Consider the following 16,234-nt stretch of genomic DNA (forward strand, 5'->3'; position numbering starts at 1 on the left):
TTTTTTTTACTTGATTCAGCATTTTTAAGAAATCAGTTGCAATTGTCTTTTCAATTTACAGTATAACCGAAAAGAATTCCAGCTCCATTCCTATGCTTGTGTCTATTGGAATCTTGCAACAAAGGATTGGGACACACGTGGGTGTCACAAAAGTGGGAACGCTGATGACTTCTTGTACTGTCACTGCAACCATACTACTAATTTTGCTGTATTAATGGTAAGGATGTACACAGTAGTCTCTTTCCAGACACAAATTTCCCTTATACATAATTCTGGCATGTGCTAATTGGAGATGTTTCGGGGGGCTTAGTTTGCATAGATATTCAATCTAGATTAAATGAATAAGCAGGGAATGAAGGGATAAGACTAAAAAAGGAAGTGCTGGTAACAGCAAGGATATAGAGCTTCCTGCAGTATGGTTTCAGGGTGGATGAGGTCAGTACCGTGTATTTAATACTGAGAAGGGAGCCCATATGCAAAGAAGAGCTGATAGACTCCATTCAACTAACTCACATGTTGTGAAGCTTGAAGTTGTTATATCCAGAGGTAAGGCTGTATGGCTGTGTGTTGGGTACGGGTTCAGTACATACTTAACTATGGATGGGCAGTTGAAACCTGTTACCCAAAGCTTTTTCCATTGGAATAATCTAAGTTGCTAAGTTTATGCTAGAAGATAAAAGAGTAATAGCTCTTGAATTCATCCAATTTGTCCCACAGTTCCTTTATGTATTCCTTATATCTTAAATTTTTAAAAATTTGAGTATAGTTGACACACAATGTTACATTAGTTTCAGGTGTACAACATAGTGATTTCACAAGTTTCTACATTAGGCTATGCTCACCACAAGTGTAGCTACCATCTGTCACCATGCAATGCTATTACAGTATCATTGACTATATTCCTTATGGTGTGCCTTTTATTCCTATGGCTAATTTATTCCCAGAATCTTGTATTTCCCACTCCCCTTCACACATTCCCTCTGGAAGCCATCAGTTTGTGCTCTGTATTTTCAGATCTGATTATGCTTTTTGTTCATTCATTTTTTTTTTTTTTTTTTTAGTTTTCACATACGAGTCAAATCATATGATTTCTCTTTTTTTCTCAGTCCAACTTATTTCCCTTCACATATAATCTTCTAGGTCCATCATGTTGTTGCAGATGGCCCAAACTCATCCTTTTGATGGCTGCATAATATTCCATCATTCATATCTACCACATCTTCCTTAGGCATTCATCTATCAATGTATTCCTTACATCTTTTTTTTGGAGGGGGAAGGGCAAAGGGAGAGGGAGAGAGAGAGGGAATCTTAAGCAGGCTCCATGTCAAGCATGGATCTATGACCCTGATATCATGACCTGAGCCAAAATCAAATAAGCCCCCCAGGCGTTCCTCCTTATACCTTTTGACTACAAAGCTACTCTGTACAAATAACTGATAACACTTAGTTCTGGTGTGTAGCTACAAGTGCACCTCTGAAAGTTCTTGGGCTGGCTCTTTGAAGAGAAAAACCTGTTTGTTCTGTTTCCAGAAATCTATTACTTTTCTAAATCCAAAAGTGTTAGTTTTTATACTTGATGGAATGATTTTATATGCAGTAGAATGGGGAAGGATGTAGTATCTTACACTTATTAATATTATGAATCTTCCTGAGAAAAGCAAGTATTTTCATTCCCTAGGAGCTGTGAGGTAGCTCTTTGGGAAGCCAGTTGAGATCAGAACATACTTTTTTTTTTTTTTTTAAGATTTTATTTATTTATTTGACAGAGAGAAATCACAAGTAGATGGAGAGGCAGGCAGAGAGAGGGGGAAGCAGGCTCCCTACTGAGAAGAGAGCCCGACGCGGGACTCGATCCCAGGACCCCGAGATCATGACCCGAGCCGAAGGCAGCGGCTCAACCCACTGAGCCACCCAGGCACTGATACAACATATAATAACAAATTATAGAAACTCATGGGGTTTTTTGTTTTATTTTGTTTTGTTTTGTTTTGTTTTTGAGAGGGGATAGGGCAGGGCAGAGGAAGAGGGAGAGAGACAGAATCTTAAGCAGGAGCAGGCTCCATGCCCAGTGTGGAGCCCAACACAGAGCCTGAACGCACAACACTGAGATCATGATCTGAGCCAAAATCAAATGTTGGATGCTTAACCAACTGAGCCACCAGGTGCCCCAATATAGAACCATGTTTTATAAATTTTTTTCCCTTCCTTCTTTTCTTTTTTCCTTCCTTCCTGTCTATCATTTATTTCCTTTACTTACTTTAATGCACTGGATTTAACTTTCAGTACAATTTTTTTTGTGTTGTTTCAAGTTTTTGTTTATATTCTAGTTAGTTAACACATAGAATAATATTGGTTTCAGGAGTAGAATTTAATGACTCATCACTTACATATAATACCCAGTGCTCATCACAAGTGCTGTCCTTAATACCCATCAACCATCTAGCCCATCCTTCACCCCTCCTTCAAGCCTCAGTTTGTTCTCTATAGTTAAGAGTCTCTTATGGTTTGCCTCCCTCCATCTCATTTTTTTTCCTTCCCCTATTTTCAACTGTTTTGTTTCTCAAATCCACATATGAGTGAAATCCTATGGTATGTCTTTCTCTGACTTATTTAGCTTAGTATAATACACTCTAGCTCTATCCACATTGTTGCATATGGCAAAATTTTATTCTTTTTGATGTCTGAGTAATATTCCATTATGTATATACACCATTTAATTCTTTATCCATTCATCAGTGGATGAACTTTTGGGCTCTTACAATAATTTGGCTATTGTTGATGAGTTGATGATGTTGCTATAAACATCAGTGTGTGTGCGCCTTTGAATCACTATATTCGTATCCTCTGGAGTAAATACCTAGTAGTGCAATTGTTGGATGGTAGGGTAGTTGTATTTTTAACTTTTCAAGGAAACTCCATACTGTTTTCCAGAGTGTTTGCACCCAGTTTGCATTCCCACCAGCACTGTAAGAGAGTTCTCCTTTCTCCACATCTTTGCCAACAACTCTTATTTCCTGTGTTGTTAATTTTAGCCATTCTGACAAGTGTGAGGTTATACTTTTCTTATTTTAATGATCAAAGCCTTTCTTAATTGATTTTGATCATTTTCTAACATATTACATAGAGATCTACTTTTTTTTTTTTAAGATTTTATTTCTTTATTTGAGAGGTAGAGAGCAAGCATGAGGAGTGGGCAGGGCAAAGGGAGAAACAGACTCCCACTGAATGCAGAGCCCAATTTGGGGCTCGATCCCAGGATCCTGGGATCATGACCTGAGCCAAAGGCAGAGCTTCACAGGCTGAACTACCCACGTGCCGCTAGAGATCTGCTTTCTTAATAAGAAAATAATAAAGATAAAATTTTAACTTTTTTGATATCTTAAAGATCATTAGCATCATTCACTAGCTGTGTAAAGCTTGGGTTGCTATATATATTAAATGATACAGACTACATTGTCATAGTTATTTTTCTTCTTACCTGAGGTCAAACTTTCAGCTGTTTCTTATCATTAATGTTTGAGTCTGCCTCAGTGCCTACCACTCACATTTGTAATTAGTTTTGGGTTGCCAAATTTTTTAAAAGGCTGATTAGGATTGTATATAAAGTAGGAGCAGATAGGCTCTAAGCAAATAGATGATTTCTAAGGCCTGATGAGCTCTATATGTTCTATGATTCTTTGGTATTTACTCAATATAGTGTACACAAGAAGTAATGTGAAATCTTTGTTTTTAAAATGAAATTTATTTTATTTTTGTTTTCTTCCTATAAAAGCAGTACATACTTATTGCATAAGGTATGAAAGTTTATCTACTAAACAGAAATATACTAATATGGAAAAATATTTATAACATCTTTAATTAACATGGCAATTCAAATTAAAATATGTTAACAAACTGCTATGTATTTGTACAAGAGACATAGGTAATATTTGTAGATATATTATAAAAAAGATCACCTCTGGGGAAGAGATAGGATTTTAAGAGATAGGGTGGTATGATATGGGGGTAAGAGAAAACTATGGGCTTTTTTTAATGCTTCTATATTACTTTCATGTTATATAAATATTACTTTATAATTTTTTTAATTGTTAAAGAGAGGCAAAAAATTATATATACCCTACTCAATGGCCACGATTATTACCTCACCAGATTTCTAAGAGTACATACTCACAGGCAGTATACTTATCTATGAATAAATACTTGGCATAGATACATTAGACAAAAATGAGATCTCCTTTTAAAAAAAGATTACAGGATCATATAAACATCTTTCCATGTCTAAAAAATATTTCTGCAACTTTATTTTTAGTGCATTAGCTTACATATGCAGATTTCCTCTTAGATTATAATTACACCTAAAAGTAATGTAAGGGATAAATGAAATAACTTCAGCCAACTTTAATCTAATCCAAACAACTTTGATTTTAAACATTGAGGAGAAGTATACATGTTTTCCCTAACTGACAGATAACTGTTCTCAACACTACTTCATATAGACTGCTTAGAGATGAGGGGTTCATTTATTTCCTTTTAAAACTTCACAAGTTTTATAAAAAGATGTATCTGACAACTATCTGGTATTTTGAGCAATGTAACTTTTTATGATGACTTTCATAGACATTTCAGGAATGGTTATTTATAAGTATAAGTCTTAACTTATTTTCCAGAGTTTCAAAAAGAACTATAAATATCCTGAATCACTAAACATACTATCCAGCGTTGGATGTGCCCTGTCCATTACTGGTCTGGTTCTCACAATTATATTTCAGATTGTCACCAGGTAAGAAAGGCTGCATGCTCTTCTTATGAGAGAAATTGCTATCCTGATATTATTTCCTCTGCACATATTCTCATCAGAATACAGTCTTTTGGAACTACAGGGAAATCAGATTTAGTTCAACAAGCTCTTTTTATAGAAGAGGACACTCAGTTCCGGAGAAGCTAAGAAATACATACAAATAAATATATAATTAGAACTGTGGCAAATGCCTTGAAGAAAAATTGCACACCATGTAATTATAAGCTTCTCGTGTAAAACTAGTATGGTCCCAAAGCTCATTAATGTTATAATTCCTTTGTGTTGAACAGAACCATATGTACCAATTTGTGTTTGCCAATGAATAAAACATTGCTAAATAGTAAGTTTTTGAAAATTAAACTAGTTTAAAATATATATTAAGTTTTCAAATAGTGAAACTTTAAAAAAGTCTTTGAATTTCATAGTTCAAAAAAATCTAATTAAAAAATTACCTATAAACCATATTTACTTCCTCCTTGACCTCCTCACAAAAAGAGCACTTGTGTTTTTTTTTCATTTTATATTTTTAATAATATATAAATATAAGCTTGTTATTTATTAGTTTACTTGTGTCCTATCTGTTCTTCCCCTCACCGTGAAAACTGATGAGGACAGTGACCTTTTCTGATTTTGTTATTGCTGTTGTTGTTTGTTTTGATCACTGTATCCCCAGGACTGAGTACAGTATTTGGCCCATAGTAGAGGGGTATCTGTGGAGTAAGTGGGTCTATTGTGTGTTCCTACCTGGTTTTCTTAAACTCAAGATGTATCAAGGTGAACTCATCTTTCCTTCAGAATTGTTTCTCCCTACTAAATTCCTTTATAAATGTTTTCTCAGGTGTTTAAATTCAGAGTTTTTTTATTTTAAAGGCATTGCTGTTTAAAAATCTTTCTTGAGGTTTTATTTAAAAAATTAAGAACTGGCAGAAAAGTCTAGAGAACACTGAACAATCATATACCCTTCACCTAGATTCATTAAATTATTAATATTTTGCTTTATCTGTCTTTCCACTCTGTCCTGAAATTTTGAAAGTAAGTTGTAGGCATCATGACTGTCATGTCTAAATTCTTCAAGTATTTCCTAAGAACAGGGGTATTGTCCTCTATAGTATAATACCATTCCTCACTCAGGAAATTCAGCTCAAGCAATTTACCATTTTTACCACTAATTTAATATTACTGTGTTAATATTTATCCCATATTAAAATTTTTCCAGTTGTCCCAGTAATGTTCATTATAATTGGGTTTTTTTCTTCCAATTCATTCAGTTTTCATGTCTCTTTAGTCTCATTTAGCCTAAAATAATTCCTCTGATTTTTGTGTATTTTGGTCTTTAAAGGCATTAAATCTTTTGAGATGCTCAGGTCAGCTATGTTGTAAAATAGAATATTCTAAGTTTAGGCTTTGTCTGAAATGTTACTCATAATTAGATACAGATTAAATATTTTTGATGGGAATACTAAATCATTAAGTCTTTTTCAGTGTGCTAGAGCAAGAAGCACGCAATGTCAGTTTGTCATCAGTTTGTCCCATTATTTGGTCTTGTTTACAGTAGTGTCTACCGGATTTTTACACACTGAAGGTTCACATTTTTCCTTTTGTAAGTAATAGATAATCCGTGGGATGAAACCTTATGATTGTGTGACTATCCTGTTCCTCAACTCTTACTCAATGGTTTCAGTGTCCACCAATTGTCCTTACTGGAATATATTACTACACTGGTGGCTGAAAATGATGATTTTTCTTATCTATTATTCTTTCTACATTTAGTCACTGTATTCCTTTGTAAAGAAGTGTACTCTTCACTGTAATCAGAGGGAATCTTTCTTCATGTTGTTTTGGCATGTCCTTATCAGCCTATTTATTTCAGATACAGCAAGATGACCCAAGCACATTTTTCACTTTCTCTGCCTCATACTTAGAATCAGCCCTTTGTTCAAAGAGCCAGAATTCCATTTGATTCTTCTTCTTTACCTATCATACTTAATGAGTCTCTTGTCATTCATTTTAAGTTTTTATATTGAATGCTAATTATGGACCAAGCACCATGTGCAAATTAAGAGCCATGATTATGAATGAGACAAGTAAGCTCCATCTCTCCTGGTATTTACATTCCTGGGGGAAGACTGATGTTATACAAATATATACAGAATTAAGTATATAATTACAAATAGTGGTAAGTGCCTTGAAGGAAAACTCCATGCCATGTAATTACAGATCTGTCATGTAAAAAGAAATGGCTCTTATGTCTGTTCTTTCATTTGTATTTCTATTATAATCACTTTTCCAAAATTTTTTTTATTAACATATAATGTATTATTTGTTCCAGGGACACAGTATGTGATTCATCAGTTTTACACAATTCACAGCACTCACCATAGCACATACCATCCCCAATGTCCATCTGTCGTAATCACTCTTGAACAATTATTTGATCCCATGTGAATGAGTTGCAGTACCTGCAAAGTTAATTTCTTTGCCTAAAATTTCCCTCCTTCCAGTCATCATCAGATTTTTTTTTCATTCTCTATCAACATGTTTCTTAGCAGTATTGGTGTCATAGACGTCACTGAAAACTCATCAGGAAACAAAGATAAAAATCTTAAAAATGGCATTGCTTTTTAAACTGTGAATCAAATAGTTTTCTTTGTTCATAGACAGGGTCCCATATAATTATATGAAATTTATATATAGTGTGTATAAGTTATAATAAATTATATATAATTTAAATATATAAAATATATTATATAATATATAAATTATAATATATGTTATATATAAAATAATATAATATTAATTCTCAGAAGGTAGTAATATACCAAAGAGCCAGCATATATGAAAATAGCCTGTTCTCCCTATGGATTATAATTTATGTTTGAAATAGGAAAAAACTAACTTTGTTTTTATATTAAAAAATCCTTTTATATAAAAGGATTCCTTTGAGTACCTTTTTCAGTTCTGGTTATTAAGTTTTCTAGAGACTGAATGAAATTTTGAATTATCCTGAAAATCTCAACTAAAGCATCTAGAGAATGAACAGAGTTCATACGATTTTTATGGATTAAATATATGCTTTTTATGCATCTTCCTAAAGACTGAGAAGGTTCATGATGGAATATTATAAAATCATAAAGGATATGTAATTAGCAAACAGATTTATTCATCAGATTCTAGAATTAAAAATGGATACTTGAAAACATTAGGATTTTAAGCACAGTAATAAATTTAGGGAAATAGTTATTTCGAGAGGACTTATAGTCTGGAAAACCTAGAAGGGCTTAGGTGGTACTGAATGGAGATTCTATAGCTTTTGGTAATATATGACTGCATAGCATAGTATACAGAGAATTGTAATATGTCATTAGAGGGGACTTCAGGGTATATCTGCCTTTACCCACTAAGGAAAACAATACATGCACAATAAAGAGAATATGAGACTTCACATTTGAGATCAACCTTATTTAGAGCAACCTTGAATTCTTTGCTAATCTGGAAATACACATGTGGGCCACCAGTGAACACACTTGTGAGGAGCACACAATCACACACATTCTCTCTCTCTTTCTCTCTTGCACTGCCTCCTAAAGACTACTGGCAAATAATGCCAGCTTACAGACAAAGTGAGAAAATGCTGTTCTTTTCTAGCAAATATCTTAGCTAAAGATGAGAAGAAAAAGGCCCACAAAGTTTTAAAGAGCTCTTGGTTCCACACCAAGAAATTATCTCTTCAAATGAAGGAACAGTGTCCAAGCATGTTTTATATTAACTAGCTCATTCAAAACATCTTGACCATTTTACTATCAACAAGTTATTTCCTAAAGTATGGTCCTTAAGATACCAATCCTTGGGAGGTAGTCCATGGAAAAATGGTTATGAAATGTCTTACAGAAGACACATGTGAAATTTTGTTGAGTGTAAGTCTTTCAGAGAAATAGTTATCATCAGTCTGCTCAAAACATCTTTAGTAGCAGCAATAGACCATGACACAAATTTTAAATATTTTTACTTATGTTTATGGAAGCCTTACTCTTTAAATGTAATGTAAGCTAAATATTATACCATTTTGTTTTAAACTTATAAAGGTAGTTTAACATTATATTTGGCTTTATTGTTTTAAAATCCATACTTGATTTTTTTTATCTAAAATAGTTCTTAAATAGTTCTTAAAATGCAAGAGACTTTCTCTACCTTTGAACATGGATTCATCTACCAATATGCAATAGTTTCCCATTTTTAAATGTAAAAAAATCCATTTAGAGCCTTTCTATATATAGCCTTTGTATATGTTTGTGAATCTAGAGGAGAACCTATTGTCTGTTGTGGTAGAAGAAACTGTCCGAAAAGTTAATGGCTTAAAACATTAATTTCTTATCTCTAATGATTCTTTGGCTTCACTGGGCTCATCTGTATGGTTCTTCCGTTGGTCTCTTGTGGGTCTCCTGTGAGGCTTCAATCAAGTGGTGGATAGAGTTGGACTCACTGGGGCTCATCTTGGATGCTGGAACATCTGGGTCTTTCTCCATCTCCATATCATCCCGGAGGATTCCTATGTGGTTTCTTTAGCAGGTTAACTAAATGTTTTACCTGGTGGCTCAGAACTCCCCAGAGAACCAAGGGGAAAGTTTATTAATACTTTCATGGGAAAAGTGACTTTATGGGATCCTAAATAATAAATAATAGAGGATCTATTAAAAAAAGATTTTAAAACTTTGAAAGTTTTAAAACTTGTGTTTTACAACTGTACTGGTATAAAGGTGAACATATTAATATATGCTCCTATTTGTACTTTGACCTATAAAAGTTAATTCTTTCCCCTTCTTTTTTTTTCTTTTTTTAAGATTTTCTTTATTTATTTGAGAGCAAGCATGAGAGGAGAGAAGATCAGAGAGAGAAGCAGATTCCCCATGGAGCTGGGAGCCCAACACAGGAATTGATTCTGGGACTCTGGGATCATGACCTGAACAAGAGGCAGTTGCCTAACCAACTGAGCCACCCAGGCACCCAATTCCCTTCTGGCTTTAAAAGGAGTTAAAACTTTGCTGTGGGTCATAAAAGTATCACTGGCCCCAGTAGTGCTTTATCTGATGAGTAAGTTCACAGGCCAGGCCTTCTGGTGCATTTCATTAGTTAGAGCAAGTCACAGGCTGGCCCCAGGAGGGGCTACACAGGGTATGGATACCTGAAAGAAGCATTCTGTGGGGGTCTTCTCTGAAAACTAGCTGTCACCTTTGATTACAACATAGTTTGACAGAAGGATATATCAACCTGTTTTCTCTAACTCACCTCTTTGTGGAAATGCGACAACAGCGAGCTCTTCTGGTGTACTCGGGAAGGTAGACTTACCGGCTGGACCACTGGGTTAAGAATTGGATTTCCACTGGATAATAATACTTCTGTGTTCTCTCACAGTTTCGCTAGAGTTTATTTTTTGCGGCTGTTTTATTTATTTAATCATATATACTTCTTTGTTTTCAGGAAGGTCAGAAAAACTTCAGTAACCTGGGTGTTGGTCAGTCTGTGTGTATCCATGTTGATTTTTAACCTCCTCTTTGTGTTTGGAATTGAAAACTCCAATAAGAACTTAAAGAAAAGTGATAGTGACACCAATAAGCCTGACTCTAACAGAAATGAAATGCTGCCCCAAGACACTGCGTACGACCCGAATCCCAAGTGCACTGTGGTTGCTGCGTTGCTGCACTATTTCCTGTTGGTGACGTTTAGCTGGACCGGCCTCAGTGCTGCCCAGCTCTATTTCCTTCTCATTAGGACCATGAGGCCTCTTCCTCAACGTTTCATTCTGTTCATCTCTTTAATTGGATGGGGTAAGCATTTGCCTTTCCGCTTACTCAGAAATTGAATTTTGTTGAAATAACCTAATTTCAACAACCTAATGGCACAAGGGGAGATGGAAATCGAGCAGTCACTAGGAGTGCGCCTTCTGCCTGGTTGCTTACACTCCTGGGAAGGAGGAAGATGTGATCTGGCAGCTGTCCTAGTCACATTCTAAACTAACCTCGAGATGTTAATTTCCGTTCACATATCTATTAGTTTCATTTGAAATTTAGATCATATATGATTAACTTTCTAGCTACTTAAAAAAAAAGTTTTGAGAACATCAAGAGTGACTCTAACAAAAATAATTTGAAAAATTTATTGGGTTCCAGCAAAGAATTGTTTGAATGATATCCTATTTAAATTTATTCAAGGGAGGGCGCCTGGGTGGCTCAGTGGGTTAAGCCGCTGCCTTTGGCTCAGGTCATGATCTCAGGGTCCTGGGATCGAGTCCCGCATCGGGCTCTCTGCTCAGCAGGGAGCCTGCTTCCTCCTCTCTCTCTCTGCCTGCCTCTCTGCCTACCTGTGATCTCTCTCTGTCAAATAAATAAATAAAATCTTTAAAAAAAATAAATAAATTTATTCAAGGGAAAGAGGAATTAGGCAGTTTAAGAATGGAAATTGTGGTAAGAGTTACAAAGAAATCAGAAATGTGTAAGATTAGTAGGTACAGCCAAAAGAAAAAGGAAGAGGACAGCAGTTACCAAAAAATTATGTCCTCCATCGACCCACATCTGTAGATCATTTGGTATGTTGGCTACAGTGGAAGAAGAGTACAGTCTTGAAAAGGGTCAGATGTGTAACTCATTAATGTTCTTCTATAATTAATTCCAGTCTTGAGTAAATTATTAATTCAATGGCTCTCTTTTACCACATAGGTGTCCCGGCTATAGTAGTGGTTGTAACAGTGGGAATTATTTTTTCTCAGAGCGATTCACAATGGGAGTTAGATTACCGACAAGAAGAAATGTGAGTTTATATATATATTTTTTTAAATGTCCATTTATTTGATTTAAGAGTGTAACTGTTCAGTGATAGAGTCCAAGTGTCCCTGTATGTATGTGTCCCACTTTATAAGTATCATAAGTGAGCATTTCAAATTCTCAAACAACACATTATATTTTAAATGTAGTGACATGAAAGTTTCCTATGAAAAATCCTTTTGTAAAGCTAGTTATTACCTTCTAAATTTATAACCTAAACTTTGTTAGATTTGTCTTCTTTTATTAAGGCTAAAAATCATAGGACACAATATGTGTGCTCCTTAGTAACCCTTTATCTTAGTTTTCTTATCTAGGAAATAGGAATAACAATGAAGTAATGTCCACTCTGAGGTCACGGTTAGGGGTCAAGAAAGTGTGAAGATGTTTTATAATTTGAAGAGCACTATCTGTACTTACGACTGGTTTTATGTTGATATGATTAGAATGAATGTTTTATGATGATTTATCACACATAAAAAAAATTCTCCCTGAGATTATAGTGTGAATAGTTGTTACTAATGGAAATACCCAACTGTATGGTGTTTGCTTTTTCTGTGAGGTAGGAGAAAAGAAATCTGAGCTGAGGGGTGCCTGGGTGGCTCAGTGGGTTAAGGGTCTGCCTTTGGCTCAGGTCATGATCTCAGAGTCCTGAGATCGAGCCCCACATTGGGCTTCCTGCTCAGTGAGGAGTCTGTTTCTCCCCCTCCCTCTGCTCTTCCCGCCCCCTTGTGCTCTCTCTCTCTCCCTCTTTCTCAGATAAATAAAGAAAAGTCTTAAAAAAGAAAAAAGAAATCGGAGTTGAACTCTTTATGGGTATTACTTTTTTTAAAAGATTTTATTTGTTTGTCAGAGAGAGAGAAAGAGAGAGGGAGCGAGAGCACAAGCTGGAGAGAGGGAGTGAGAGGGAGGAGCAGGCTCCCAGCTGAGCAAGGATGTAGGCCTCCATCCCAGGACCCTGGGATCATGACCTGAGCCGGATGCAGAGGCTTAACCAACTGAGATACCCAGGTACCACTTTATGTGTATTTCTGCTACCAAATGGCAACTGCTCTATAATTTATCCTCCCCTCTCCTTTTATAATTCAACCATTCTTACCCCTTGGATTCCACCTTAAGTCTAAAAGCAACTAAAACAAAACAAATCAAAACTCTTGGAAATGTGCCAGTACAGCCAAGGGAAGATTGTGGTGTTAGGGTGCATACCTATTTTCAAGGTTGATCAGGCCCAACTTAAGAATAAAAAACTGTCTACCAATTTTAGGAGCCAAATACTCCAGGTAGTACTTTTTCTGTTTAATTATGGTTAAATATCTTTTAATAAAATTAAAAAATTTAATTCCACAATTACATATCAGGAGTAAGATGCATCTCACAGGAAAGGTAGTTCGTTCAAATTGCATCACTGATTTCCTACCTTAACTTTGGGACAAAGCTAGATCTACTCCTATAAAAAGACTTCAGGAGAAAGAAGCTTACCATGTTAAATATATTCACACTGAACTGTGAATAATTGAGAGCATATTATTTCCTGAGTACACTGTTAAATGTTAGGGAATACACAAGGTGATGATAATCAGGGAAGTTATCTATGCCGCTTAGAGGGCTTAAAGGAGGAAGAAAAGATAGAGGAAGAAAATAAGCTGCATAGATAAGAAGTGTGTTCATCTTCTTCATTTGAAACTTCTGATGGTGACTTATTTAGTCACCAAAGAAGCTTCTAGAGTTCTGAAAGTACTTCTCAGAAGGATTTCATTAAATTCTCATCAAGTGCCCTCCCATTTCTTCTGTGTAGGAGATGGCAGAATGGAGAATGACAGGAAGGTTGTTCTCCAGTTATCAAGGAAAAGAATGCCAGAAGTCCTGAAGATAAACTCACTAGCTCTCAGCATTTTATTTAAGGATAGACCTATTCTGTCTGTTAATAGAGTATAGGCATTCCTTTTTACTTTTTATTTCATTATAGAGATTTGAACATCCCGGTTTCCTTCTAGGTCATTCAGATTAGAAATATGATTTCAAATAATTTAAATTATAACAACATTCCAATACAAGACAATTTAGAAATCCTTTGATGTGTATAATAATACTGTTATACCTGCAAGGAAAGAAAACATACATTAATTGAATGCCAAATACATGCCAGGGCTTCTCATGTCATTTTGTTAATACCCAAATGCCCGCCTGATACTGGTACTGGGGTGTCTAATGGGACATCTTGTGGTCTTCCCTCCCAAACTTGCTCTTCTTATCATCTTTCCTATTTCAGTTAATGGTAGTTCTGTCCTTCCCAGTACTCAGGTCAAAGAATTTGGAATCAGCCTTAATCTTCTTTCGTCTCACATCTAACCTAGAAATAAATCCATTGCTTTACTTTTGCATATATGTGGAATCAGACTCTTTCCCAACATTTCCTCTTCTCACCCAAGCCACCAGATTATTGTAATAAACTCCTAGCCTGTTTCTTACTTTTACATGTGCTCTTCTATTATCCCTGCATCTAGCAAGACTAATAATTCCAAAACTCAAGATAGAAAATTAAATAATGGGCAGAAGACATGAATAGACATTTTTCCAAAGAAGACATCCAGATAGCAAATAGATACTTTGAAAAGATGTTTAACATCACTCATCATCAGGGAAATAGAAATCAAAACTACAATGAGATATCACCTTACACCTGTCAGAATGGTGAAAACAAAACACAAGAAACAACAAGCGTTGGCATAGATGCAGAGAAAAGAGAACCCTCTTGCATTGTTGGTGGGAATGCAAATTGGAGCAGTCACTGTGGAAAACAGTATGGAGGTCTTTAGGGTTTTCTATATACAGCATCATGTCACAAAGAAGAAATTTTTGGATTTTTGTTGTTGTTGTTATTCACTGCTAATATCTGATATCTAGAACTAGATATCACATAGCATGTATCCTGTTAATACTTACCAAATAGATGAATTCATTCTTGTGACAATGCCAAGAAGTGATTACTATACTTTACTGATGAGGAAAAAAAAAAATCCAAAATACCACCCAAATAATTTGCAACAATAACAACAACAAAAACCTCAAAACAGATGCAGTGAGGTTAAATAGCTATTAAAATATTCTTAAACATTAAACTTTAAAAAATGCCCATGAATAAGTGACTATGTAAATAATCAAAAAAATAATGGAGTAGTATTCAGCTATAAAAAAAATGACAGTCTTTATAATCACATCTAGAGTGATCTTCAAGATACATTGTTAAGTGATAAAAGTACAATATGTTATTATTTGTTTAAAAATCAGAAAAAAATATTTGCTAGCATATGCATAACCTAAATCCAGAGGAATACACAAGAGACATTGATTAGCACTGGTGATAGAAACTAGGTGACTAGGCATAGTTGTAGGGAGGAATAGTTACAGGGAGAGTTGTATCTCTATGATGACTTGTACCTTTAAAATTTTGAGTCACCTACATGAGCTACATGTTCACAAATGAGCGAAAACAGTAACTTGCCTGAAGTCAGACACCTAGTGAGTGATAGAATGACATTTACATTTGGGACTGCCTGATTTAAAAGTATTTTCTTTTCACTAGCCCATATATCAGGAAATATGGTAGAACTAAGTATTTCTTCTTTTTTTCCCTAGTGGAGGAATTCTTGAAAGTCATTTCAAATATATAGAATGCACAGAGCTATTGGGTTTTAGCAGTTCTCTCAGTAACGTTAATAGCCCAGAGAATCAGTATGTATAACTTCTTTAATCTACTAAAATCATTTTTTTCTCCTCATAGCTGCTGGCTGGCAGTTTCAGGAAACAACGGTCTTATAACAAGCTCATTGTTGTGGTCATTCATGATGCCTGTCACCATTATCCTCATCAACAATATTGTTATATTTATTATCATTATAGTCAAAGTGATATGGAAGACTAACCAGAATCTGACAAGGTAAGATTACCCATTAGTGGGATGCTCTCAAGCATTCCTCATACAGTACATAATACACCACCACAATGCATCCACAGATTCTAAGAATTTTCAGACTTCTGGGACAATGACAAGGATAGTGGTTTGCAGGGTGGATTTTCTTTTAAATTTTGTCTCGGAAAGTAAATCTTCTTATCTTCCAATAATATGGAACTGCATTAACACACTTCGGTGCTGTATAAGCCCAGCTAAAAACTAAATCCAAAGATTTCAAAAAAAGAAAATTTCTCCCCCAATCCCAAATATGCGAGAAATCAGATTTGAATCATTAAGGAAATGAGAAGATTGTGAGAAGATGCTGGTAACTGCATTTCATTTTACAAACTAGTAGCTTCAGGTTATATTTTGCATGTGTTTCTTTCTTTCTTTCTTTCTTTCTTTCTTTCTTTTAAGATTCTATTTATTTGACAGAGAGAGAGAAATCACAAGTAGGCAGAGAGGCAAGCAGAGAGAGGGGAGAAAGCAGTTCCCTGCGGAGCAGAGAGCCCGATGTGGGGCTCAATCCCAGGACCCTGAGATCATGACCTGAGCCGAAGGCAGAGGCTTTAACCCACTGAGCCACCCAGGTGCCCCTGCATGTGTTTCTTGAATCTGATAGTGGCTTTACGTTTTTTTAAATTAGTTTAAAACATAATAATTGGGAGATTT

The 16,234-nt window shown here is 35.3% G+C and overlaps 1 protein-coding gene across 2 annotated transcripts in view; it reads left to right on the forward strand.

Annotated features, from left to right (window-relative positions):
* ADGRG7 (adhesion G protein-coupled receptor G7) overlaps window positions 1–16,234 on the forward strand; it is a 71,483-nt gene that overhangs the window by 43,105 nt on the left and 12,144 nt on the right. For both annotated transcript variants that reach the window (XM_044255027.1, XM_044255026.1), the window contains 5 exons: window positions 62–217; window positions 4,668–4,780; window positions 10,274–10,620; window positions 11,509–11,599; window positions 15,392–15,547. In XM_044255027.1, the coding sequence (XP_044110962.1) occupies window positions 62–217; window positions 4,668–4,780; window positions 10,274–10,620; window positions 11,509–11,599; window positions 15,392–15,547 (863 nt within the window). The remainder of the gene's footprint in view (window positions 1–61; window positions 218–4,667; window positions 4,781–10,273; window positions 10,621–11,508; window positions 11,600–15,391; window positions 15,548–16,234) is intronic.

The sequence above is a fragment of the Neovison vison genome, chromosome 6, assembly GCF_020171115.1.
Source record: "Neovison vison isolate M4711 chromosome 6, ASM_NN_V1, whole genome shotgun sequence".
NCBI lineage: Eukaryota > Metazoa > Chordata > Mammalia > Carnivora > Mustelidae > Neogale > Neogale vison.